At 34.1% G+C, this 27981-nt stretch overlaps 2 protein-coding genes and 1 long non-coding RNA gene across 7 annotated transcripts; 1 reads left to right on the forward strand and 2 right to left on the reverse strand.

Moving 5' to 3' along the window:
* Positions 1–501: 501 nt before the first annotated feature.
* Positions 502–13743, reverse strand: LOC125049414 (neprilysin-4-like). Of its 3 annotated transcripts, none has more exons than XM_047648680.1 (14): positions 13361–13743; positions 12260–12361; positions 10140–10273; positions 8573–8741; positions 7096–7868; positions 6301–6451; positions 5758–5944; positions 4988–5106; positions 4313–4489; positions 3558–3773; positions 2275–2447; positions 1536–1720; positions 1067–1210; positions 503–964 (listed from the first exon to the last, which is right to left on the reverse strand). In XM_047648680.1, the coding sequence occupies exons 1-14, from the start codon at positions 13741–13743 to the stop codon at positions 788–790; spliced, it is 3090 nt and encodes a 1029-aa protein (XP_047504636.1). In that variant the 3' UTR covers positions 503–787. The 3 variants fall into 3 exon arrangements, with proteins under 3 accessions (XP_047504637.1, XP_047504636.1, XP_047504638.1); XM_047648682.1 differs by having other exon boundaries at positions 806–975; XM_047648681.1 differs by lacking the exon at positions 12260–12361 and having other exon boundaries at positions 502–964.
* LOC125049415 lies at positions 13702–27948 on the forward strand. Of its 3 annotated transcripts, none has more exons than XM_047648683.1 (11): positions 13706–14082; positions 15259–15463; positions 15921–16041; positions 22522–22698; positions 23133–23222; positions 24949–25104; positions 25390–25557; positions 26318–26473; positions 27277–27396; positions 27466–27584; positions 27729–27948. In XM_047648683.1, exons 1-11 carry the CDS (start codon positions 14010–14012, stop codon positions 27841–27843), a joined length of 1500 nt encoding a protein of 499 aa, XP_047504639.1. In that variant the 5' UTR covers positions 13706–14009; the 3' UTR covers positions 27844–27948. The 3 variants fall into 3 exon arrangements, with proteins under 3 accessions (XP_047504642.1, XP_047504639.1, XP_047504641.1); XM_047648685.1 differs by having other exon boundaries at positions 13710–13910; XM_047648686.1 differs by lacking the exon at positions 27466–27584 and having other exon boundaries at positions 13702–14082.
* LOC125049416 lies at positions 23555–24198 on the reverse strand. Its single transcript, XR_007117003.1, has 2 exons — positions 24168–24198; positions 23555–24076 (listed from the first exon to the last, which is right to left on the reverse strand). It is a non-coding gene; the product is annotated as an uncharacterized LOC125049416 (long non-coding RNA).
* Positions 27949–27981: the final 33 nt, after the last annotated feature.

Genomic DNA, 27981 nt, shown 5'->3' on the forward strand with positions numbered 1-27981 from the left:
TCAATCCACAATCTCAGATTGTTTTCAATCTGAGATTGTGGATCGTGACCGTGACAGTCGATCGATCTCCTTTCTGCATCCCAATAATCAAACCCTACGAAGAAAATCCATTTTTGGCGACGGATAAAATGCTCCTTGTTGTTTTCCATTTCCATTTCACCGAGTTTTCACTCATATTTGATAATAATCAATGTAAACCAAATAAAGTAAATAAAACCGTACAAATAACATTAAAATATACATGTGTATGTTTAAACATAACAAACAGTTTTTTTAATTATTTAAAAAACTGGTGTATGTTAAAATCCGTTAATATAATTAAATGTTGAAATCGAGCTTTCGTTAACTGTCATTTTCATACAAAGGTCTATCCACACACACCGATAAGCCCTCCCATGGATAGCTTGTATCGACAGATGGCTATTACAACCCGTCGACTGGTTATTGGCACACTTGTTACAACATTGGGATTAAGATTACTATCTTATATGGTGGATTATGGATTGAGAGATAGGTTATTGGGTTCGGGCGTTAGTACACGTTTAAAATGTTTTTGTTGTAATAATGGTTAACCATTGTTTCTACCATCGGATAGTATAAATAAATAAGTTTAAAAATATGAATTTAAATCTACTACAGGAAATATAATAAGTAATTAGAGTAATAATAATAAAATTATAACATATAATGCCTAATGCACCTATTAACTAAACAGTACATGGCCAGTACTCAATAAAACCGAGTATTTTTGGCGTATGACGTGACCTATACTTAATTAAAGCAATGTTCACCAAACACTACACTTTTGCTTGGGGTTCATAGGTGACCCAATTGGACATTGGAATTCTCTAGCAAAGTCATCAGAATTTGAAAGAGTACCAATAACCCTGAACCTTCCTGGAGAATGAACTGCCGTCTTCAGTTTATTTCGCATCGCTTCTGGACGCATTGAACCGCACCATACCTGAGAGAAATCTAACTATAACATAATTTAAGGTATATTTTTAAGGTAAACGAAAAAGTTTTAATTGATTTTGTTATGCATTATTTCAATTGTTTCAAGTACCTGAGCGAAATTCAGGAAGAAAAGTTGTGTATGTGTATGATTTATTCCGGGAAGAGTTTCATGCTCTGCGTTGTGTTGATCAAGCCAGTTTAAGTAGGCGTGAAAAGCTTGCTTTACTCCACCGTTGTCTGCTATATTTTCACCCTTTAATGACAAAAGGTATTCCAATAAGTTTATTAAACCATTATTTAATTAGAATATTAAAGACATCTAATCTTATAAAACTGTTATTAGGCTTGCTAACCTTCAATATACATAATTGTAAAATTTGAAACATGCTCTCTCTCAACTGATGTATTTATCTATAGATAGAGTTTTATTTTAAAACTACCATACGCACAACACTTTATACTTGCGGTACGCGTTATACTTGTTATGACCAAATTATCTTATTATTTATGTACACTGTCATAGCTTTACCCTAAGCTTGACAAAGTATTGAACATCAACGCAGATGTACAGTACTTACCTGTGTATTAACGCCATCTAGTTTCATATTAACTTCGGGAACAGTATATCTCCCATATTGATCAATAAGGCATTGCGCTCGTTTATGAAATGCCTCTATGGCCGAGTCCGACCACCATCTATGTAGGTTCCCTTCACAATCAAATAACCGACCTTTGTCGTCGAAACCGTGGGTGATTTCATGACCTTAAATATAAGGAAAGTGAGTAAGAACAGCTCTTATTAACGTGAGTTAAAAGAAGTTGTATTACATTAAAACGCGTTTTAATAAAATAATGAAATTTCAACCCAAAGTTGTTATAGTACTATAGGGGTCGATCAAGTATTGTATGTAAGTAACTAATAGAGGAGCAGTAGGGTCTTCATTTTCTTATTTTTGATGACATGGGGTTGGGGGACCTAGATGGTGATTACGTCAGCAGTAATTATTAGTTACTTTTTTACTCACATAATTTGAAAGAGCTTTGCTTAATTTTGCTGATATGGCGGATAAATAATTGTAGTAAATCAGCTTACGTAATACTTGAACGGCGCCAGTTAGACTAAAGATTTAGAGTTACCAGTTTTTACATGTACAACCACGGTTAATCTTTAGCTTCATAAAGGGTGGCCGAGAGACTTAAAAAAAAAATCACATTTTTCATTTCACATTATTAGCTCTAAACTTTATAATTTAACTGTTTAAACATAAAAACGCGTTTTAATCCGATCTGACTTCAGTAGTGCAAAATAACACTTACCAATAACAACTCCAATACCCCCAAAATTGAGCGAGCGTGGGAAATGGCGATGATAGAATGGCGGTTGCAGGATCCCAGCAGGAAACATTATTTGGTTTTTATTCCGACTATAGTAAGCATTAACTACCGCCGGTGCTGTATTCCATAAGGTCTTGTTTACTGGTTGACCTATTCTATAAATACAGAGGTGTCTTAGTAATTAAAAAAATCACTTTAGTATTGGCCTCAGATCTCTGTATCTGATTCTTGATCGTATCTTTACATCCAAGGATTCACATTGTTATTACTTACAATATGAGCATTAGTACATAATATACATTTTTAAGCGTATCTTCTAGTTATTAAAAACGTAACTAACGATATTTAGGCCCGGGCCCCAGATTTCTCTATCTGTTCCTTAATTGTATCTTTATATCCAAGGTTGGATATGTCAAATTTTAAATATGAATGACATTCACAGTTTTGTTACTTACAATATGAACAGGCATTAGTAATTTGATGTTTTTAACTTTAAAAGTGTCTATTAGTTATTAAACAGTGCCGTTACAAACTTATAGACCCGGGAGCTTAGTCAAGATGCTTTAACAGTAGTGTACGAGTATGTAGAAAGTCGAAAACTAAATTTTTATTAAGATGACAGTTCGTGTCGACCAATTTTCAGACAAATATAGTTTTCGACTTTCTATATTAAAAGTACGTTTAAAGAATCTTGACTATGCCACCATGGCTCCAGATTTCTGTATCTGTTTCGTGATTAATTGTTTCTCCTAATAGGCAAAGTGATCAGCCTTCCGTGCCTCACAGACGCTGTCGTTTTCTTGGTCTAAGGAATGCTGTTTGCACGATTTTTCACCGGACGAGCGAGTGACATATACTCGTACATATTCGAACGAATTCGAAGAAAATGGCGTAAGGCGAGTGAGCAGCAAATACTTTTAGCCGACTACAAGAAAACTGAAGGAAGAGACGATCAATAATTTATATTATATTTTATGTTTTCACGCTTTTTCCGAAGATGGCAGATACTACGGATTTCCACTTACTACGACAAATCGTTCCATCTACTTTCATGACATTCACCATCCATGCTCGTCGGATGTGGGTACTTTTAACTAGTTCATTCTCCAGTACGTTCGGATTTAGTCCCAATATTCCCAACTAGGCCCGCCCAACCCAATTTGCCTATTGCCAAACCACTAAAGCATTCCCTTTCGTATCCTTGTCACTACATCCTCTTTCATACGGTTATTACGGTTATGTTAATGCATATATTATTTTCTCACCTCGATTGCTCCATCTTTGTCAAATGCTGCAGAATATTTAATATATTCTCAAAGTATTTATCGGGATAGATCTTCACTTGTTTGTATCTTTCATCTAGTTCGTGCTTCTTTAGAATGAAGCCAGGGTATCCGATTCTCAGCATCATCGAGTCTACTTTGTGGGCAGCAAGGTTTTTGGTCTCATCGTCTATCCAATCCGTCTTATGGAGCAGATCTCTGAAATTTTAATTATAAACACATAAAAAATCCCAAAAAAATACAACCTTTAAGGTCTGGGCCTCAGATTTCTGTATCTGTTCCGTGACAATTTTTTTCAAATAAGCAAAATAGATGATCAGCCTTCTGTGCCTGACACCATCGACGATGGGTCTAAGGCATGACATTCCTCACGATGTTTTCCTTTATGGTCCATAGGTGCACAGCCGAGAAACATATGACTTTATGAGGATGAGAGAGTACAAGGCGAATCGTGAGTAGCTGAGTGTGCTATACAATGAAAGAACTAATTTGTTAAGAAGATATTTATTTACTACGATGCTTCATATATAATGGGATGGTGTATAAAATTGTGACTCAAAAAACTTTGTAATATTAGTACCTATATTAGAAGGAAAGTAATTCGTAATATTACTAAGTTATCAAGAATAATCACTCTTTCCTCTCTTTCTGTCAAATTGTATTTACGCTGTGATGAATAGAGACAGATGCTTTAGTTAGATTGTAAAAGAATACTAAAACAATGTTCAAAAATTCACCTGAAAGATTGTTGAATCTCCCTCGTCATAGTCAGTGTGTCATTTTTACTCATTTCATCGAAATATTTACGCACAAACATCGAACCTAACGCCATCCCCATATTAGAGTTTACTTGGGAAATGCAGTTCTTCCATCGTGGAGGGGACTGTTCTCGACCAAAGAGTATGAAATAAAATCTGAAATTTCATTACATAATAAGATATTAAAAAATAAATAATTAAAAAATATTATGTAAATAAAACGTTAACAATGATTCAACTAAAGCGGGCCATAGACGGCCCGCATGTTGCAGTCAAGACCGACTGCAATATGCGGTCGCCGCACGGCGATCTGCAGTTTCCATACTAAATCCATATTCGCAATACACGGACCGCTCGAGCAGTTCCCGAGCAAACCGCATATTGCAGTCGGTCTTGACTGCAACATGCGGTCCGTCTATGGCCCGCTTAAATTGACGAGAGCAATCTCGTCTGTTTTGCTAAGGGGCCAGGTTTCATAGCCATAAGTGAGAACCTACTGGTCGCAGCAGAGTTTTGTAACCCCAGACCAATACTAGGTTGGTAACATTTAATTTTGGCATTCCATTATTGAAAGTTACAGAATACGAGCGCCGATCTAAAAACAAACACGATCACGAGATTCTATAAGAGTTATATAAGAATTAGTATACTTACTGTTGCTTAGCCGATTGGAATCGGTCGTCCAAATTGTTGACGCGATGCCTCACAAAACGCCATAGCAGATAGTTTGATAAAGTGGTTGGTTCCGTCTTCTCAATTAATTGAATCAAGTGCTGCCAAATTGTTATATAAAGGCGTTATATATAATTATATAGTATAATATAAGAGGAATTTAATAATTCGTAATAAAAAAGTTCAATAAAGGTATATAAGAGATTTATAAAAAGTTAACTATGCAGTTTTAAAGGCAGTTTTTGCCACGTGCCACCGCTATGTGAAACCAGCTGCCCACTGAAATATTTCCGAGCCGATTCGACTTAGGGTGCTTCAAGATAAAAGCGACCAAATTCTTAAAATGCCGGCAAATTGTGTGAGTATCACACTTAACATAAGATGAGCCGCCAGCCCGTTGGCCCCTTGTTCTACCAAAAAAAAGTTGAAGGTGGCAGGCAGAAATGACATACCTTAAGCCAAAAGCCGACGGCGTATGTCAGGCACAGAAGGCTGATCACCTACTTGACTCTTAAAAAAGACAAATAATCACGAAACAGCCTTCTGATAAGGAGGGAGCTTGTAGTTTATTGTTTATCAGAATGTCGTAAAATTACTGCTTTACGACTGATTTGAGCGCGACCGCCGCTGTGAAAACCGCTGTAAGAGTTCGAAAAGTGAGTTACAGAATCGTAAGGCAGTAACTGAAGTTTGTGGCCAGACATAAAAGGTTATTATAGCATAACTGGTGTTTTTTAATTAGTTATTCTTACCCGAACATAATGCAATGCGAAGAGCACAACGGTCTCCCCTGGATGCACTGTTCTATTCATGACGATACACAAATATCTCCTCCAATCGACTTTCGGAACCATCATTTCCAACTTGGATAACGGCATCCGTCGATACAACTCTGATACGTTACGTCTATCTTCGGGGGCGGATGTAATTTTGGCTAATCTGGGAAACACCATGTATTAAGTACAGCATAATTTACGTCAAACTCATTTACCGTAAAATTATATACCGTTTGATTATAAAATATATAGTTATTTTGCTGGTGCTTATAAACATTTTGCAAAAAATTCTATTCAATTTAAAAAATAAGCATTGGCATTTCTCAAAACCAAAAATCGTGATTCCTTACTTGCCTATGAAATAAAAATGGACAAAGAATCAATTGCTCTCTGAGGCCAAGATCCACATAGAATAGTACTACTATTATACTATTATCATTATTATTAGCTATTTCAACATTTACACAATGTTCTTTAGTAATTTGACTATTGTTATTAGGCACTAAAATTAAAACTTACTTGGTTTCAAAATCGATTAGCTTTTCAGCGCTCGTCTTCACATACCCAGGCTCTCCTCCGAGCAAAATTGCGACTTTTATCAAGTAAGCTTTGTATGCATCTAAATAAGCTAGATTTGAGCCCTGAAGAAAGTAATCGCGTGTTGGTAAACCTGTAAGACAACTATACAATATATCTATAAGTCACTGGATTTAAACAATATTGTAAATTTTTAAAATATCAGACTGTAGAACGAAATATAGAATCGAATCATGAAAAATATTGTGTCATAATTCATAAATCGTTGATTAAAGATCGTGGGTTTTGATTTGATATTTTTTAGAACTAAAGTAAGCTAAAATGGCAATTAAGGTGGTGCACATTGCCTGAAGAACGGATGCCCGATGAGGCAAAAAAAGGACTAAAATGGAGGCCAAGTACTAGTCGGCGAAGCATTGGACAGCCTGCCACTTGGTGGAACTGGTACGAATGGAGAGCAGAGCGCAGGGACCCGGTTGTACTGGAAATTTAGGTGAGAGGCCTATGTCCAGCAGTGGACACGGCACGAACAAACTAATTTTTTTCAATATCTTTCCTATATGCCAAAACCAATTATTTTCAAATACAGGTATCACACTCACTTTCTCCACTCATTAAAAATTTAACAATATTTTTTGTAGTGCGATATTCGAGATCCCCATTTGAGTCTCCCTGAATAATCGAAATTTTCAAACACAATATGTATTTAATTTTAAGGTCATAGCATTTTACTATGAGTAAATGTATTTCGTACCGATCTATAAAACAAAACTATACCTAGGCTGGTTTGGTCAAATTGAATTACATACTCGTCGGAGTTTTTAATATCCGGCCCAACCCACTGAGATATCAAAATATCATTATTAAACAATCGTAGTTTAGCCATCAGTTCAAGCCAGTCAAAGTTTGTTGACGACCATTCAGGGTTCAATATAGGCCATCCGCCGAAAAGATCTAGCAGGTCTAAGAGCGGCTGATGGGCCCTTTGTCGCAATATTTCGTGATTCATACAAGATTTAAACAAATATCTGGCTTTTAATGTAGCATCTCCATGAGCTGGATCCGTTGGATTCACCGTGAACTGAGATATAATTTCTTCTATTGGCTTCTGTCGTCTTTTTACTCTTCTCTTTGAAAGTAATTTTCGTCCGTTTCTAACATTAAATTTCTTTGCTGGTCTTAAATATTTTTTGCTTCGCTTGTGTGCGTTCAAAAACTCGTGTATTTTGTATTTAGTTTTATGTTTGTTTTTGTTTGTTACTTTATCTAAATATCTTCGAATTCTATTTATTATTTCAGATTTGTCATGCTCGTTAATATTGTAATGGGGCAATTCTTCAATATCTTCATTGGGTTTTAGTACAATATCTACGTGCAATTTATTTAGCAAATTGGGGCACGTTGAAGGACTAAGTACGTCTAAAAAGGACTTGTCCAAATCTAAATGTGGTCCTGGATATGAGGACGATAGATATTCGGTACTTTTAAATTCAAGGAGATCTTTAAGGACTGCATCTAAGTTTTCTCTCAGCATTTCAAAGGTATCATAACTGAAAGAATACGAATAGTTTAAATAATGCTAAATTTGAATAAAATTACTTAAAACATACAAACACAGAAATTTGATGAATTTTAGTTATTAACTAGTGGACCCCACAGACGTTGTCCTGCATGATATTTCAAGCTATTAGGATATTAAAGTATGAAAGTACCGACTGCAGCGCCACCTGCCGGGCTGATTTGTATCTAATCTAGAAAGAACTATCGAATCTAAAGAATCTAAACCATTCCCAGATCCCCTTGAACACACACAAAAAATTTCATCAAAATCGGTCCAGTCGTTTGAGAGAAGTTCAGTGACATACACACTCACAGAAGAATTATATATATAAAGATTAAAGAAAATATCTCTATTACCTGAGGACAAAAATTTAAGACACGTCATTACAAGATATTTAATCGATTCAACATAATACCAATCACGTCTGCGATGTATGAAGAGATACTTCATAACTTCAATAATCGATATCTAGTACACCACTACGGCCACCAATTTTAGGTTGAGGGGTTCGCGGGGTGCGGGGAGTTTGCTCCGAGCATCAGTTGCGAACCGTCAACTATTAATTGTAGTGTGCGTGTGTAAAGATAACACTCAAACTTTGACGGAAGTTTTCACACATATACTATAAACGGTTAGGAGGAATAGTGGGGCGCGTCTTCGTGAATTGCACTTTCTATATACAAAAGGACTCACCCAGCCTTGTCCGCTGGTATAGAATTCAGTGAAGGCCAGTTTCCACAGGCATATTGATAAAAATCATGACAAGGATCTGCGTTCTCATCCATGAATTGTTTCATGATGCTTGCTTGTGTGTTTCTTATTGTTTCTCTATCTCCTTGGCCTTTCCAAAAGCCGTGTATACCTGAAAATTATTTGAATATGGAACGGTTGCGTAATAACTAACGAAACAACGAAATCGATTTTATTGTTTAAAAGGACTTAAAAGCTACTTTAGGAATTTAGAAAAATAATTTACTTATAGAACTTTAGAGGTATGAGTTTTGTATGATTGACTGACTTCTTATCTAAGACCATACCGATACAATAACATAAACAATATTTTTCTATCTATATAAACAAAAAAGAATCACGAAAAATTCGAAGACGGCTGGTCCAACTCAAGTATTTTTTTTATTTATTCCATGAACTGTGAGGAAGGTTTTTATGGACAGATAAAATGGAAAAGCGAACAGTCTCTAGAGAGTAGCTTAGCAAAATTATACATATTTTGGTATGTAGCTACTAAAAAGGTAGCTAAGAAAAAAACATTAAGGCGAAACGAAGTTCGGGGGATTTTAAAAAATATAAAATTACAATACGATTGTGTACAGCTTACTAGTCAGTGGACTGTGAAATGTGTGTTTAAAATTTAAATGTATTGACTGTCAGGAGTATCTGTATCGTATATGTAATGTATATGAGCAAGCTGCACTAGATGACTAAATATATGAGAGGGTAAGACATAAGAGCCTTACGAATCGCTAAGCCCTACAGACGCCCTAACACATAAATAGTATATAAATAAGTACGGGATGTCTGCCAAGAGACCTAAGGTAACAGACGGAGCCCTACGGCTTCTAAGCCCTACTGAGCTGTGTCAGCAGTTGATCAATATTCAAATAAAATATAATTAAAATTACTCTTCAGCTGTTAAGATTTGGAACACACGCGAGCCGTATCGGCCGTTGGTCAATGTTCAAATGAAATCTGAACAAATTTTAATTCATTAAATAGTTTTCTGAAATTTTCCTCAGCGAGTTTCTCTTTATGGTTATATTTAGTAACAGTTGACAAGCCTTAAATGCAATAGAATTGGTCATGAACTTGACTCATTTTAACGACAATTGGATAATGAGCGTGTAGTGTATAGCTTTTATATACGTACGAGTTCGAAAACGTCGGACAATTTAAATATCAATAGATTTAATTTTCTTAAGTTTTAAATCCATTTTACGACTTTCTGGGCCTCAGATTACTGAATCTATTTCACGATTATTTCTCTATATCAAGTAGGTGATCAGCCTACTGCACCTGACACACGCCGTCGTCTTTTTTGTTCTAAGGCAAGCTGGTTTCCTCCCAATGTTTTACTTCACCGTTCGAGCGAATGTTAAATGCGATCATAGATCGAAGGTCCATTGGTGCACAACCGGGGATCGAACCCACGACCTCAGGGATGAGAGTCTCACGCTGAAGCCACTAGGCAAATACGGCTCAAATTAAATTTTATACATGAAGATTGTTTATGTGTACCACATACCTGTATGAGACCGTACTTGTTTGTATACATGGGCACCTGAACTCATTTCTCCTTCCTCGAGCTCAGGTTGTCTGCGAACTTGTTCCACATCGTCTAGAGGTCCACGGTCTACGTATAGTTCTGGATGTGCCGCACTAAAGTAAATAGTAAACACAGTCAGTTCTAAAATAATTAAATTAATTTATTCTTTATACCACAGTGGGTTAACAACATCCGTGGGTGGTATTTATAAAATTATTCATTTATTTAACAGAATATCTCTAAATTATATTTTTATTTTTAATGGGTGTCCAAAGATCGCTTCTGGGCATAGACTAACTAGCATAATATACATAATTAGGTAAGTATAGACTATAGATTATACCGTGTGACCAGTAGGTACTGAATTGCAATGGTTTTATAATTAATTGAGGTATGTTTAAAGGTATATGTTTTAACACCCTTATATTATTAGTTCTCGTTAGATGGATTAACATATTTCTACGTCTATTTTATTGATGCCAACCCACGAAGCCTGGCATTATTATGACCATTTTTTTAATTTATCGGTTCAATTTTTGAGCAAGTATTTTCAACTTTATAGACTAAGGGAAGAATCCGAGGCAAGGGATGGTCCCTTTTTTATAACGTTAGGGGCGCGGAACAAAATATTGGTTGTTTGTAAAGTAGGTTTACGATCGAGATGTTTACGTGATAACGTCTTATTGGTGATATAAGTTTTTGGGAAGTAAGGAATTAATGAAGATAACAATTTTTTCAAATTTTAAATTACATCTATCGTTTTATTCACACTTTTGATGATAAATTTCGGGTGTAAAATGACAAGTTTACTTATTCGACTATGATATACATTTTTCTTCATACATTCACGGAATGACTGGCAGCGCTCGAGATGAGACGGGAGATCGGTCCGTCTCTCTCTCGAGGTTATGGTGTGACACAAGTTTCTGAACATGTCACCCGACTAAAACGATTTTAAAGACGTTATCACGTCAAAATAACAGTAGTGGGATTTGGCTTTAGTGCTAAATTTATAAAATAAACAGCACTACAACCTTTTAGATCTTAGCGTCGGATTTCTGTATCTGTTTCGTGATCATTTGCTTTTTCTAATTCGCAAATAGCGTAACAGCCTTCTGTGCCTGACACACGACGTCGATTTTTTGGGTCTAAGGCATTTCCTAACAATCTTTTCCATCACCGTGTATTCAAGTTAATTGAGGACCATTCTTGTTATGTTGATAACATTTTTTCCTCATAGTTCAACAGTAATCATTTAGTTCCTTAATATGAAAACTTATGAGAATAAATATCACTTCTTAGAGGCTCTTTTATCTCTGGCTTTTAATCAATTTAAGAAATGTATTAAAAAAAAGCTGTGTAAAAAGGCTTACTATAAAGTTAACGATTATCTAGTTGATAAAAGGACCTGGGACTAGTGCTAAACAGGCTACTTCTTATTAATTTGAGATATTTGTTTTAAAATAAGTGTTGTTTGATGGTTTGTTATTTAAAAAGAAAGTCTTTTTCACCGTCTTCTTCTCTCGGCCTACACCTCTGTCATCTTTGCCGATGAGTAGGGATGTCTACCGATTCAAATGTAATGAAGTGGAATAAATGATCCCTGTATATTCCATAATAAACATATTAAATGTTATTTTATTTTTTTCCTATGTAGTACACTGAATTTATAATAAGAATCATGACTTATCTGTTTCCGATCTCTACATTATTGTTTAAAGGGTATTGTTACAAGGCTGACTGTTGTGGTCTCTGGCAGAATGACCAGCGCTGTGGAACACGTCTGCTCTTTAGCATAATGCTGAGCCAGGGCCAGTTACAACCACACACATTACACACTTAAAAATACCTTATTCCATAAAAAAAAATCTTTTTGTTATTTGATTATTATTATTTTATAAATCTATGTCTATGTCTAACCTAGCCTAACGATGGGCATTGACAACGCCAGACGACGCGAATCCGTTGCCGGCTGTTTAAGAATCGGTAAACAATACTTGTGGCGATATCGACTTTTTAATTTAACTTTAGAATATTTCATATGTCACGATGTATATTCTCAAATTTCAAACAATTTAATATAAGACGAATAAATATACCTTTGTAATTTACTATCGTCGTCGTATTGGTAGTTCTCTTCATTCTCATAACCACCAACATTGCCCTCTTCATATTCATCATTTTGCAATGATTCATCTTCCCTGAAAGTGGAAATCTAATATATAAAGTTCTCGTATCGCGGTGTTTGTAGTTAAACTCCTCCGAAACGGCTCAACCGATTCTCTTGAGATTTTGTGTATATATTGAGTATGCTGAGAATCGGACAACATCTATTTTTCAACCCCCTAAATGTTAAGGGTAGTCCACGCCTAAATTTTTTTTTTAATTTTTTATTTTAATTTTTTTATGATACAACGATCCCCCCCCCTCCACGATCAACCAATATTTTTTATTATAAATGATATACATGGCAAAACGACGTTTGCCGGATCAGCTAGTATCATATAAAAATTGTTCGTTTGGTTACAGTCGTTAACAAACGGTAGGTTGGATTGTGATATGGAGTTTAAATATAAATAGTAAATTTTAAAGTAATTCCTATGCTAAGAACTAGTAGATGCACATAATTATAATAGGTCAAATAAAGAGTTCACGACCATTGAACGGTGACCGATGCGATGATCGCGTCTAAATCAATATAACCTAAATAGGTTAACAAGTATTTATAGTAGGTAAACTCATATGTATAATTATTTCGAAATAAAAATACATTGTTTTTTGGCTCAAAAAATCCAAGGTTAAGTACATGTACGCGTTCAATTTTCTTTTTCAAAATTTTTTGTTTATGCAGGAATTCCTTTAATTTACCCACAAATTTTACTTGCATTAAGGTAAGTTATTAATACTTTTGAAAGCGTCTCTGTAGTATAAATTTACATCTTTAATCCTTAACCTAAATAGCAACATACTAATAAACTGGTATGCAACTAACAGAAGATTAACACATAGATGTTCTTAATTTATACTATACTCAGATATAGTTCACTATTTGTTCTAAAATCACAATTTTATTTTATTTTCGAGCAATTATTGATCGAATGTAGACAAAATTGAATAATAATAATATTCTTGGACCCTACTGTTATAGGGTAGAATAAAATAATTGGTACAGTAAAGAAAATATTTATTTACAGACTTACTCATCATCATCAGACGCTATTTGGCTTCTACGCTTGATCCTCTTTGAAGGCTCATTTGTTGTATACGCAAAATCTCTAACATCGGAATCAGTCTCGAATCGTTGTGTTAAAATTATATCCTCATGGGGCAGAAATGAAGTTTGGAAACCCTTGAACACGTCCCTATCTTCAGGTTCAACACTTTCTAACCTCGTAAAGGTTTTCGGGATGTTCTTAACTATGAACTGATCAGACGGATCTCCTAATGAATCGGCTGGTTTTCTATAAACAACATAGGAAATAGATACAACCACAGTGATTGCTATGATGCAAATGAATCGACACAAATTAGCACTTTTTGGTTTAACTGAAATTGTTTGGGGTGTCGTTTCTGCTCGCGTCATCGCAACGACTGACAACGTCGGATTTGTAACTGGAATGATGCTGTATACTTATATAACAGCTATTGTAAGGCTGACCCTGGGATCCATGAGCTGGGAAATGCGAGTATTAGAAATAAATATGTACTATTAACCGTTAATGCGAAGAAAATTGTGAAGTTTCATTTCATGTATAATACTTTTTGAAAGTTTATCTGCTTTGTTGTTTATCTATCAAACGATTGTCAATTATAAAATTTGCGACGTTTCATTTTAATAATTAATAAAAGATGAGTTCTTTTGCGGATCTTTCAAAGCAAGTTAATTTAATCGATGAATTAATATTGGCTGAAATGATTTGTGGTAAGTATCTACTTTGTGAGTGCATCATGAATTGAAAAAAGGTGGCTAGTAAATATTTAGCTAGTTTTGTATGTTTGATTTTAGTGTGTTAATCAGGCTTTAAACAATACATTAGTGCATAAAAAGTGAGTAAAATGAAATTACCTTTACACATGTGGCGATTCTCTAAGCTTTTCCAAGAAGTGAAACGATGTTTTCCCGCAATAATAAGATATCATCAATCAAACTGTCACTATTGCTTTTGCTTGAGGTGGTACAAAATTGAACTTATATTTCAACAATCCAAAAGCCAGCTATATATTTATTAGAAGGAGCTTATATTTTTGTTATAAAAGTTGTATAAAGAAGAGACTATAGTTGTTTATATAAACCGTGATTGGATAGTACATAAAAATAATGTACTATCAAGTCCTACCAATTGATTCTTTGAAAATGTATTTCCTTAAACCATTTAGTATTGAATGTGTGACAAAGAATTCTTGAAATTGTAGTGTCATGCTGAGTGCCAGAAAAGGTTGCGCAAGATTCGTAAGGGATCGTAGGAATAGAAGAAAAACGAAGGAATATTACTTCTTTATTAATCTTTTAATCTATATATATAAAAGAAAGTCTGGTGTTTGTTACAACACTTATAACTCGAGAACGGCTGGACCGATTGCCATGGTTTTTGATTTGTTGGATTTGTTTCCGTCCCGAATAGCAGAATAAGCAATAAAATATCGGATAAGTTATCGAATAACAATAAATTAATTAATTAATTTTACGAATGCAAAAACCACATGGTGCCATCTGTTGACAAAACTACGCATCATTTTACGTCGAATTCGTGTCGGTTCAAGAAATTCCGATCTTGAGGTGAATGAGGAGATGCATAACCATGCTTTGATCCTGATCAAAAGATGTTGGATATCAGAAAGTGCTTAACATGCAGTATCGCCATATTGACGCTAAAGAGAAGATGCCTAATGTGTAAAACTGCCATTCTTCTTTCGCAATGGCAAGCAATAAAACATTTCTGTATTTGCAAAAAAGTTGTATTAATGTAATACTTAACATTAATGAAATCCTAAAATAAGTTAAATTAAAATAACAACGATATTATAAGGTTGTAGGGCGGAACGAAGTTAGCCAGGTCAGCTAGTAATAAATAAATAATCCAAAATTTTCTAATTTCAGGTAAGAAGGACTATTATGAAGAGTCAATAGAGTTTAGTAAACATCTCCTTATTTCGAAGTATTGGTTTCTAAGGATATCGTGGAAGAATAAGAGGCGGTTCTTGTTAATGCTTGTAAAAGATGTAAAGAGTATCTGGACGCTATCTTTGTTCTTGAAATCAATCTGGAATTGTAGACCTAAAGATGCTGTTTCTTCAATCTGTAGGTAAGTCTAACTCGCCGTGCTACTTTTAGGTATAATGCGTCTTCTCCAGGGTTCACAACGTGAAGACATGCAGTTTTCGTGCCAAGCATCAATCTCGTTAGTCATCAACGAATACAATAAAACAAGATAATGGCAAATGGTTTTTACTTTTAAACTTCTGTTTTTTTTTAATAATTTAATAATAGTAGAAGTAAACTTAACTTTGTGATAATTTAGAAATAGTAGAAGTAAACTTAACTTTGTGTTTGTAATAATATTATAACAAATAGGAAATATTTGTTTAGTTAGTTTGCATTGAATAGGCTCTAAAACTAAAAGACCGATTCGAAAAATTCTTTCACCATTAGAATCCTACATTACCCTTGATAAAAATAGGCTTAAGAATAAATATAAGAAACAAATGTCCAGCTGTACGAAACAGGGATAAACCGCTAGTTTAAGTATGTTTTCGTTTCAGCAAAGAAGTATGGAGCAGCTATGATCAAGTCCCAATGGACAACAATAGAACAGCATTACCAGTAAAATTGGTAGAAGATGCCATGATAAACGAACAAAATTGGTTTTCGAGACTTGAACCCGTATGTTATTTTGCAATTTTTAAGTTTAAAACATATACCCATTAAAGTATGTAACTACATAATTATTATATTTAAACTGTAATGTATAGGTATATATTCGACTCAGGTATATATTTTATTTTATATACTAGCAGACTGGCCAAGCGTTGCTGTGGCTAAGGTTTTTGTTATATTACAATATAGTAGTAAACTATTCAAGGGAAACGGTAGGAGAACACCAGTCATGGGGACCACCATGCTTTATTGGTGGTTATGCCATTAAATTGTGGCTTATGTGAAACGTTGGTACTTTCAACACAGCGCCATCTCTTAGAATTGTGACTATTAAATAATAAACAAATATTTTGCAATAAAATAATATTGCGGGTATAAATTTAGATGTTAGCTATCCTATCTTTTAAGTTAGATCAAACTGCATACGGTGTGCAAATTTGATTGATATCGGTTTGGTAGTTTAGGAGTCCATAGCGGACAAACAACGTGACACGTAAATTATATATATTAAGATAATACTAACTGACTGACTTTGCTGACCCGGCAAATCTGAATGCATGGTCGGTAATGCTTGAGCAGATTTATGGTTTTAAAAATTATTCAGTTTATTTTCAAAAACACGTGGACGTGAACTTAAATTTCAACGTTTTGTAGTACAGTGAAATTAGTCTCGAGAAATTTTTGCATATGTAGTGGTGTGTATATTACTCAGATCTTAGAGCGCGTTTCCACTATATCGTTCTGGCCTATACAAAAATGTTTCGATATCCTAACATTACTATTTAATATTATACTTATCCCTAGCAACACTCTGATTTTTGTTATCAATAAAAACAAGTTTTTATTTAAAAAAAAAGGTTTTGACTTTATAAAAAAAAGGTGTGTGCGCGATTCACACACGATAGAAGTGAAACTTCAAAGAGGAGAGACCGATATATATTTTTTTTTCCTTTCATCTAGGTTTTTAAAACTCCGGGGGGTCTACGGGGGGGTCAAAATTTATTTTTGGCCTAGGACGCACCGTTTCCGAGATATTTCAATCTAAAGCAAAAAATCGTCACTTGATAGTGGAAAGTGGAAACACGCACAAAACCAGAATAAACCAGTTTACGCTGTCCGCAGGTGCCACGTGCAGTCCGGCGTCAGTCGCTTGGTACTGTTAGAACATAAAGCACACATTTCATTCAAAAATTATAATTATTACGTTAATTGTTAAATTTTGTATTTGTTGATTGTTGTTATTGTTTGTTATTATTGTTATAATATTTGTTGAAGTGTTTAATTTGTGTGTAAGTGTTGCAACTTTATATTGTTAATTAAAAATGGCTCCAGTGTTAAAACATGGTCGAGGCAAGCCTTTGACTTCTCAAACTAAAGAAGTTTTGTACTGTTTGTACAAATATTTCGAAAATGAGTGTAATAACAACCCGAGCAGTATTATGACTCCCACTCAATTAGTTGCTAAATCAACGGGAATTTCAATAGCATCCGTCAGAAAGGTAGTATCAGAAAGCAAATGTCGACCTTCAGATCAGGAAGTAACATTTAAATCTCCTAAAAAGAAACCGAATCGTAAACCTACAATAGTAATCGATAACTTTGATCAGCAAGTTATCAGAAGAACAATTCATGACTTCCACATCACAAATAAAGAAATTCCCACTTTGAAAACTTTGCACGCAAAATTAAAAGAAGATATCGATTATAAAGGTTGTGTCAGCACGTTACGAAAACACGTCATGTCATTAGGTTTTAATTGGAAGCAAACAGAAGATAACCGGAAACTTCTTATGGAAAAACACGAAATTAGATACTTGCGAATTAATTATTTGATGAAAATTGCTGAATATCGTGAACAACGCCGACCAATTGTTTACACCGACGAAACATATATACATACATCACATACCCTCTCGAAATCTTGGTCAGATGGAAGCACTTCAGGTTTGAAGCAACATATATCGAAAGGCAACCGCTTAATCATTGTTCATGCCGGTGGTATGGATGGCTTTATACCAAATGCATTGCTTATGTTTAAAGCCAACCAAAAAAGTGGAGATTACCACGACAATATGAACTATGACAACTATTCAAGGTGGATTCAAACTCAATTAATACCCAACTTACAACCAAATAGTGTTGTTGTTGTTGACAACGCACCATATCATAACTCAATACAAAATCCTGCACCGAATAGTAATTCTAGAAAACAGCAAATGATTGACTGGCTGACATTGCGAAACATTGAGCATTCATCCACGTTGCTTAAGCCTCAATTATATGAACTGATTCTGCAAAACAAGGCGAGATTTGTAGAGTACAAGATAGACGAAATATTACGACAGCACGGTCATACTGTGCTGCGTTTACCACCATACCATCCGGAGTTTAATCCTATAGAAAATATATGGGGGATAGTGAAAACATATGTCGCAAAAAAGAATGTCGCAATGAATATGAAGGTTATAATGTCATTAGCTGAAGAAAAAATGAACGCCATAACTGTAGAGGAATGGAGAAAAGTTTGTCTGCATGCTATTGAGGAGGAAAACAAATATCAGGGTAGAGACGCAGCTTTAGACACAATATCAGAACGAATCATAATTAATTTAAATAATTCATCTGATGAAAGCGAGGATGGGGATGATTGTGATATGCCTGGGGTTGATGAATTATTAGAATAAAACATTTATGGCCGGAGAACACCTAATTCATACACGTCTTCACTGAAGTGAAAACCGGCATTCACTGCTTGTAATATTTGGAACTGGCTTATCTGCCTCATACAGTTCCATAGATTACAATGCAGTGGATACACATTTTCACGTCCGTATTAGTACGTAGTGCGTATGCGTAGACGTGTACGCATTTGGTGTGCTCCAGCCACAAACGTATATTACCTTTAAAAAAATAAAAACTAAAAATAAAATGTTGTTTTTTTTTTTATTTGCTGACCATACACTACTACAAACGCAAAAATTTCTCCAAGCTAATTTACCTGTACTGCCAAAAGAAAACTATTGACAACATTACGTGTGCGTTTTGTTTTACAATTTATACCAAATGAACGGCTAGACGATTTTGTTTTAGTAATTATTTATTTTATTGCTTAACTAGCTGACCTGGCTAACTTCGTTCCGCCCTACAACCTTATAATATCGTTGTTACTTTAACTTATTTTAGGATTTCATTAATGTTAAGTATTACATTAATACAACTTTTTTGCAAATACAGAAATGTTTTATTGCTTGCCATTGCGAAAGAAGAATGGCAGTTTTACACATTAGGCATCTTCTCTCTAGCGTCAATATGGCGATACTGCATGTTAAGCACTTTCTGATATCCAACATCTTTTGATCAGGATCAAAGCATGGTTATGCATCTCCTCATTCACCTCAAGATCGGAATTTCTTGAACTGACACGAATTCGACGTAAAATGATGCGTAGTTTTGTCAACAGATGGCACCATATGCTTTTTGCATTCGTAAAATTAATTAATTTATGTATTGTTATTCGATAACTTATCCTATATTTTATTGCTTATTCTGCTATTCGGGACGGAAACAAATCCAACAAATCAAAAACCATGGCAATCGGTCCAGCCGTTCTCGAGTTATAAGTGTTGTAACAAACACGACTTTCTTTTATATATATAGATAACAGCCAGTCAGTATTTGTAATATTTTTCTGACATATAGTATAAGATCCCGCTATACAACGACCTTCACCGAGATGCTTATTTAATGAAACGTATTTTATATTTAATTTAATATGTCAATAAATATAATCCATATGGGTTGTCTAGCAAATTTCAGTCCAGAGTATGTTTAATTAATAATTTAAAAAAAATATTTTTTGAAACATTTCACCGGTATGATTATTAGATAAATTCTATACCAATCGAAAGTATGAAGCCCATAGAATATGCAAACTTTATGCTGCCCATTCTTTTCCGGTCACAACTATCGGGTTGCCAGGTATAAACAGGTAAATCTGTACTAGCATTTGCAACGGTCTGTTTATTGAATGAAATTTAAATGAAATTAAAGATTATTTTATTCTGAACACGGTGGTATAGGGTTGGCTGCGAAAAATCAGTCCAGAATTGCGGTTGTCGAATTTTAAAAAGTAAAATATTGCTCCAAGTGAATGTGTGCGACTGAGAGGTCCCAACCGACCATCCCATGCGATAGAAGAGGACACAGCATAGCAGCTGTTTAAAGTCCGCCCACTTAAAGAAAGAGAGTGCGCATGCTATTTGGGCTTGGAAAAGAAAAGGATAGCGATGGACTCGTATATACTATGCATAATTTTGGAGTAGTTATTATTTAAATAGAGAAATAGTTATTTAATTTTTTTTTAATAAATTAATTATTTATGTGTATATTTTTTGTGACACTAAAGTATATATATATCACCGTAAAATTGTAAACACCGTTAGATTGTAATCTATCTCGCGAGATTGTAAACTGTCGAAATATTGTGAACCTCAACGAACTGCTTACAATTTAACGTATTATTATTCGGTAGATTGTAATCTATCGAAGTGAAACCAATTTTACATTCGACAACAAACAAACAAATATGGTGGCGCGGGGCATATTCTGTTCTATTAATCAGCGCGCGAGGTGCGATCCGTTTCACAATTTGACGGCTTCACTTCGATAGATTACAATCTACCGAATAATAATACGTTAAATTGTAAGCAGTACGCTGAGGTTCACAATCTTTCGACAGTTTGGACGACTCATTGGTCTAGTGGTTAGTACCCCTGACTGCAAATCCATGGGTCCCGGGTTCGATCCCCGGCTGAGACGAACATCGATGTGATCAGCATTTGGTGTTGTGCTTAGGTCTTGGGTGTTTAAATATGTATTTATATGTCTATCTTTCTATAATATGTATGTATATCCGTTGCCTAGTACCCATAACACAAGCTTCACCAGCTTAGCATGGGACTAGGTCAATTGGTGTGAATTGTCTTTATAAAAAATAAAAAAAAAGTTTATAATCTCGCGAGATAGATTACAATCTAACGGTATTTACAATTTTACGTTAACATATACATCTTTAGTAAAAAAGAAGGTTATAGTGATTCATATATTATAATACTAGCCTGATTAAAAATATTGATTGAAAAAAATTAAAAAATTTACTACATGCAAATTATAAATCTATAAATGTAAACAGAGAAATTGAAATCAATTGAAACTATTGGAAAAAATTCAAAACCCATAAAAGTGAATTTTTGTAATCAGGGTAATCTTGCAATTTTTTTTTTATTATAAGAGACAAAATAAAAAAACAACAATTAAAAAATTACTTCTATTTATTGTAAAAAATTAAAAATACATTTTTTTTTAAATTATTCAGAATCCGAGTCATCGGACATAAAACTACGATCTTCAACTTCTGAATCTTCGTCATCACTCTCTGTTTCACTTTTTTCGACAATGTCTTCTATCTTTAAAGGTGTATGATCCCCAATGAATTTACCTACTGGTTTTAAATATTCATCTAAGAACCATCCGCAGTTCTCAGGCTCAAGTTTCACATATATTTATAGATTTATAATTTGCATGTAGTAATTTTTTTAATTTTTTTCAATGAATATTTTTAATCAGGCTAGTATTATATATGAATCACTATAACCTTCTTTTTTACTAAAGATGTAAATATACTTTAGTGTCACAAAAAATATACACATAAATAATTAATTTATTAAAAAAAATTAAATAACTATTTCTCTATTTAAATAATAAACTACTCCAAAATGAAGCATAGTATATACGAGTCCATCGCTATCCTTTTCTTTTCCAAGCCCAAATAGCATGCGCACTCTCTTTCTTTAAGTGGGTGGACTTTAAACAGCTGCTATGCTGTGTCCTCTTCTATCGCATGGGATGGTCGGTTGGGACCTCTCAGTCGCACACATTCACTTGGAGCAATATTTTACTTTTTAAAATTCGACAACCGCAATTCTGGACTGATTTTTCGCAGCCAACCCTATACCACCGTGTTCAGAATAAAATAATCTTTAATTTCATTTAAATTTCATTCAATAAACAGACCGTTGCAAATGCTAGTACAGATTTACCTGTTTATACCTGGCAACCCGATAGTTGTGACCGGAAAAGAATGGGCAGCATAAAGTTTGCATATTCTATGGGCTTCATACTTTCGATTGGTATAGAATTTATCTAATAATCATACCGGTGAAATGTTTCAAAAAATATTTTTTTTAAATTATTAATTAAACATACTCTGGACTGAAATTTGCTAGACAACCCATATGGATTATATTTATTGACATATTAAATTAAATATAAAATACGTTTCATTAAATACGCATCTCGGTGAAGGTCGTTGTATAGCGGGATCTTAGACCAATACTAGAAGAAACAACCAACGTTTTCTAAATAGATAGTGACTGAGACACTGAGAAATATGTTTAGGCTATTATAGCCTTATTTTAAATATTTTAGGCCCAGCAAGCTCTCGTACTGTCGGAACTTTTGACAGTAGCTGGAGGTCCAATAATCTGGGAGATTCTTAGAACAGCACAGATGATATATGAAAAGCATAGAGATAAACAGCTTGAGGAAATTATCGAATACGCTGTAGTTAATGAACCGGAGAAAGCAAAACCAGTTGTTGAACAGGTAAGGTTAGATTTATATATTATATTTAAAATATTAATACTGTTATTTGTGAAATATTAAAAAAAAGGGTGCGTGTACTTATGTAAGAAGTTATACTTCTTTGGCATTATTAAAAATAGTTTTTGATTGTATGCAAATAATTAATTACAATTAAATAAACAAAGACTGGAAAAGGAGTCAATATAGTCAGTAAAGTTCAGTTTACAGTTGAAAAATTAAATAAATAAATATTTATTATTGTTATTATTATTCTCTTACATTAAGTGTAACATAAATTCTATTATTATTCGAATGTTGTTTTTAAATTATGTCCAATGCCGTAGCATCTTCCGTGGGCAACTTCATTCTGTTAATTTTCACTCTCATCAATTTTTCATAACGCACCTAAAGAAGTATAACTTCAAAAAGCAAATAATATTAATTCAATGTTTTAGCCTAAGAAAGATACTCCGCGCGGGAAGGGATCCTTTTCCCAAGGGCAAGAGAATAGACAAACACTTCTTCCCGGACAAGCCCAAAAAGAAGTAATATCTTTAAATGTTCTTAAAATTTAGTATTAAATTTGAATACAGGATTGGTCGGTAGGTAATTATAAAACTGTTGTAAATAAGGTATACAAATTTTAATCTTGTAGAACTATAGGTCTACCAGGATCTGATGGCAAAAAGGGAAAAAAGAAATTGACGCTAGCAATACTGGGGAAATTGGAGTAAAACGTTTTGATACTTTTTTTCCCTTAAAGCGGCTGATTGTATGTGATACATACAAATATACAAATTTATCCAATGATCAAGGATAATTTTTGAAAATTTTACAGTGACGAATTTGGGGTTTGAAATTTAGATGAAAACTCCAATTATTCTGTTCATGAGTTTATTAATTAATTATAGGCTATTAGAACTTGAAAATGGTTCCAAATACTGCACATCCATAAAAAAGTCTTCATATGAAGAGGAAGACGCAGTATTTAAGATAAACCTATCCTCCTGCATCTCAATTAACTGTTCTTGTTCTATGAACTGATTTTCAATTTTTATTAGACGTTCACAAGATTTTCGCCATTCATCGATCCCTACTTGAGAGTAAGCTTCTTAAATCTCTTCTCTGTTAAAAATTTTATGTTACTTGCAGGTATAGTAACGTTTTTACCCGTTTCATTATTCCCCAGATTAATTCTATGGGGTTTACCGTACAATGATATGGTGGGAGCCTCAAGACTTCGTGGCCGTGTGATTTAAAAATCTCATCTATCTGATATTTAGTTTTTTTTTCAATTCTAAATCAAAACCACCTTTCCTCTTTTTACCGGGCGTACTAAATACGCCTCTGTTAGATCTGCCCTCGGCAACAATTCATCTTATGGTAGTATTAGAAACCCCTGAAATAAACCAAAGTTTATATAATTACATAATATAATACACACGAAAATCCAATAAACCAAAGTATCAAGACGTATCATTCCTACTAACCAGTCAACACTTGCACATAGCTCAATATCGACGATTGTGCATGTTCTGCACCTTGTTGATCAAGTATTCTTTGATAAACATTGAAAACAATACTTCTTGCTTGCGATCGAAGAGGTTTCTTCGACATTTTCACCACTTTTTAAAGGAAATTTGAAGCCAAAACAAAAACAATTCCTCGAAATTTCAGTTGACAACTGAAATTTTTTTTTTGTTGCCATATGAAAATCGCTAATTTTTAAATTTTTTTTTTGCCATCAGATTCTGGTAGACCTATATGCAGTTACTTACGAAATTGTATAGACTATAGATACACAATTTATCGACACGAAGCCAAAAGTCAAAACTAAAAAGTGAGTCATTACCGCGCTTTCGCTTAACCGGCTTCGCTTCCACAGATGCGTAAAAACTAAAAATTGCAATGTCACAGACAACACACAACAACATACAACATACTTCGTATTTTCGTTGCAATCGTAATAACTCATTTTACCTCTTACACTTCTTGGATATATATTATTTTGTTAGAACAATATATGTAAATATATTGTTTAAATTTTCGGGTAATGGTAACCGAAGTTCTTTATTCGAGGTTACGACGTACGAGTACGACACGGTTACGGAGTACGACATACTGAGAGCGACATATTCTTCTTTTCTCAAGAAATTTGTTTGTTGACTAAAATATAACTAAAATACTAATAATGTTTTGTTTATATACTTACCAAAAGATTTCAAAATATAATTAATAGGTATTCAAATGAATTATTAAATTATTTTCTAGTTGGAAACAGCCTTAGCCAATTGGAACTTTACAATAAAAGCTATTCGCGATAGTTTTAAATTGGAAGAATTAGAAATAACCTTCAAAGACGACACAAAAAGGACAGTTTGGAAGGTGAACCGACCTAAGCCTGAAAACATCGAAACTGTTGATTTTGTAAGAAATAATTGATATTTTCTTCTGAGTTCACAAACTGTTTTTCTTAGTTTGATATAGAAGGCAGAAATTGAACTACGAGCTTAAAATTGTAACATTACATAACCTAAATACTTATAATTATTGTAAATTACAAAATAGGAAGACATATTTTTTATACTTTTCTAGATCTGTATAATAGTAACAATAAATGGTCAATCTAAATCTCAAAAAATATTTAAGTTTAACAATTAGCAGGTGCTCTGATCGTATAAACAAGACAAGGTCATAAACGAATTATTGCAGTTGCAGCTATTGCCGTCAATCATAGCCAAACGAATCCTCTTATATATTCCACAAACGCAGTATGGAGATTTATCTCGAGTGAACAAGTATTGGTCATTTCTCATAGATGAGATAAAAGCGGAAACGCAGGCAAGACAGAAGATTAACATGGATATAGAAAAATTAAAGGTTTTTTCTATGTATAATTAACATTCCAAAACAATATTATCGAATTTAAAACCACGCCATCTGTCAGTAACTCTTAACACCCTTAAAGCAAAGATAATTTTACTTTGTGTTTGTTTATTGTAAAGCGTTTTGGGGCGTTCCCACGGAGCGTTAATCACGACAGTCAACTACGCTAGTCAACTGTAGTTCGTGACACTCACGAAAGTGTGAATTGATGAAACGTTCACATGGTTGGGGGATTTCGTGCCGTTCACGCTTCGTGTTTCGACTTAGTCATTATCGAAACATCGATATATAAATCTCTATCACGGTATTCCTCCAAACTTGGATCATATAACACCTTTTCCATAGAATATAACTCCAAAAAACGCGTAGTTTCACTGTCGTTAAACTTAATTCCACGTTGTTGTGACGACATCTTGGCTTCACGAACGGTATATCACGACTGAAAATCAAACACGTTTGATCTATCCACGCTTGTGTCGTGCGCCGTTCCTCACGAAAGCAAGTTTAACGCCTATGCGTTCACACAGAAGTGTATTTCACGAAAGCGTGGTTGACTGTCGTGATTAACGCCTCGTGGGAACGCCGCATTTCTCTGCCTCATTTTCGTCAAGGTTTATTGTTTGGCAGTGTAAGCGACTTTTTTACATTGTCGCCATCGTAATTCGTCTGTCTCGTCCTTGTAACCAAACGTAAAAACGAAGAAACAAAACTATAAAGGATTTTTGTAATATGTAATTCAGATTATTATTTAAAGGATATAATTCTTCGACACGATCACGAATTGGATATGGTGGAAACCCTAGGCTCATCGTTGAGTACTTCTGCATTGACTTCACACACGAAGCCAACAAGCGTTACTAATTCACCTCCGGTACAAAATAAGAGAGGAAAACCGAGAAAAACCGTTGGTGTAAGTGGATTTATTGACGCCTACTTTATAACACGCAAACATGACAGGTGGGCAAGGTTATACGACCTTGAAAATTAATAAGGATAGAAGAGCTATGAAGGCTCCGCAAGCGTGCTGCAAATGATTCAAAAATACGATTTATGTAGAATATTTTTTTTAATGAAATCATAGAGTCAAAGAGGCTACAATCATTCAAAAAAATACATTCTACGTTTCAAATTTCCGTGGTTAAGTTTGGAGTATAATTATTTAAAACGAAACAATAACTAAGGGAGCGTTCAACTATTATGTCACCCAATTTTATGGAGATTATTGACACGTTTCGTGACCACCTACTTAGTGACTCTCTAGACCTAAAAGTTACCATTATGTGGTGAAAAGTCGAAAATAATATTAACATTAACGCGTAATTCAATCCCGCCCCGCATTGTAACGTTTTACAAAAGAAATCCCCCCCCCCAACCCTCCAAAATTCGTTACGTAATACTTGAACGCTCCCTAACCCTAACTATTCTTACCACTGGCCGGCCTAAAGAACTCAGAGCCTAAAGTAGTATTGATTGTAGGACTGAGATTCCGTTCCGTATGTCAAAATCAAATACATTTTCACACGTATCGTTTCTGAATCTTACCACATTTGTGAGGATGTATATAAATCAGTGACTAACTAGGCATACATTTCTAATAGTCTTAAGTTAATTGTATAATTAGATTAAAGTATTGTCTTAGCCATTTTGCACACAGTTAAACACGAGAAATATAATTGCATACTTTACGAATAATTTGGATTGAAATATTTTTAGACGTTCAAGCCAATAAAGAAATTATCAGATCTACACAAAAGATTAGACCAACGCGGGGCAGCTGACGAGAATATATGGAAATGGTGTTCTAACATTCTAAAGTTATATAAGGAAGACCTTGTTAGTATTATAATATATTACCCTATGTCTAGGATATTTAATCTGCTATAAAATATATATTCGTTCTAGATTCAAAAAGACAATGAGGGTATATTACCATTGGCAAACTTGAACTTTCCGTGTCCTCTTATGACCTATAACATTAAAATACCATTAGAATATCCTCTTATTTCGGATCCTACATTGAAGTAAGTTTATCCTGTAATAAATTAAAACCAAACTATAGTCATTTTAACACTTGCCATTTTAATTTTAAAATTATAAATCCTTATTATTTAAAATGTTAATTAGTACTATGTTATGCATAACTGTTATATTTAATATTGTTTTAGTCTCACTCCAAAGGATTTAGAGAAGAAACGGTACAGTAGATGGAACAAGGATCTATCTTTTCTCTATCCAGTCACCAAAGTACCCTCGTATATTTTCCCAACAAATTTTAATTAAATGTTTAAACTTTTTTCGCTCAATATTCGAATGGCACACAATTATCGCGATAAATTGTCCACGAAACGAATATCATTTTACTTATTACAAAATTTTATTTTAATATACTGTCTATCAATATCAATAACTATCATGATG

The sequence above is a fragment of the Pieris napi genome, chromosome 5 (assembly GCF_905475465.1).
Source record: "Pieris napi chromosome 5, ilPieNapi1.2, whole genome shotgun sequence".
Lineage (NCBI taxonomy): Eukaryota > Metazoa > Arthropoda > Insecta > Lepidoptera > Pieridae > Pieris > Pieris napi.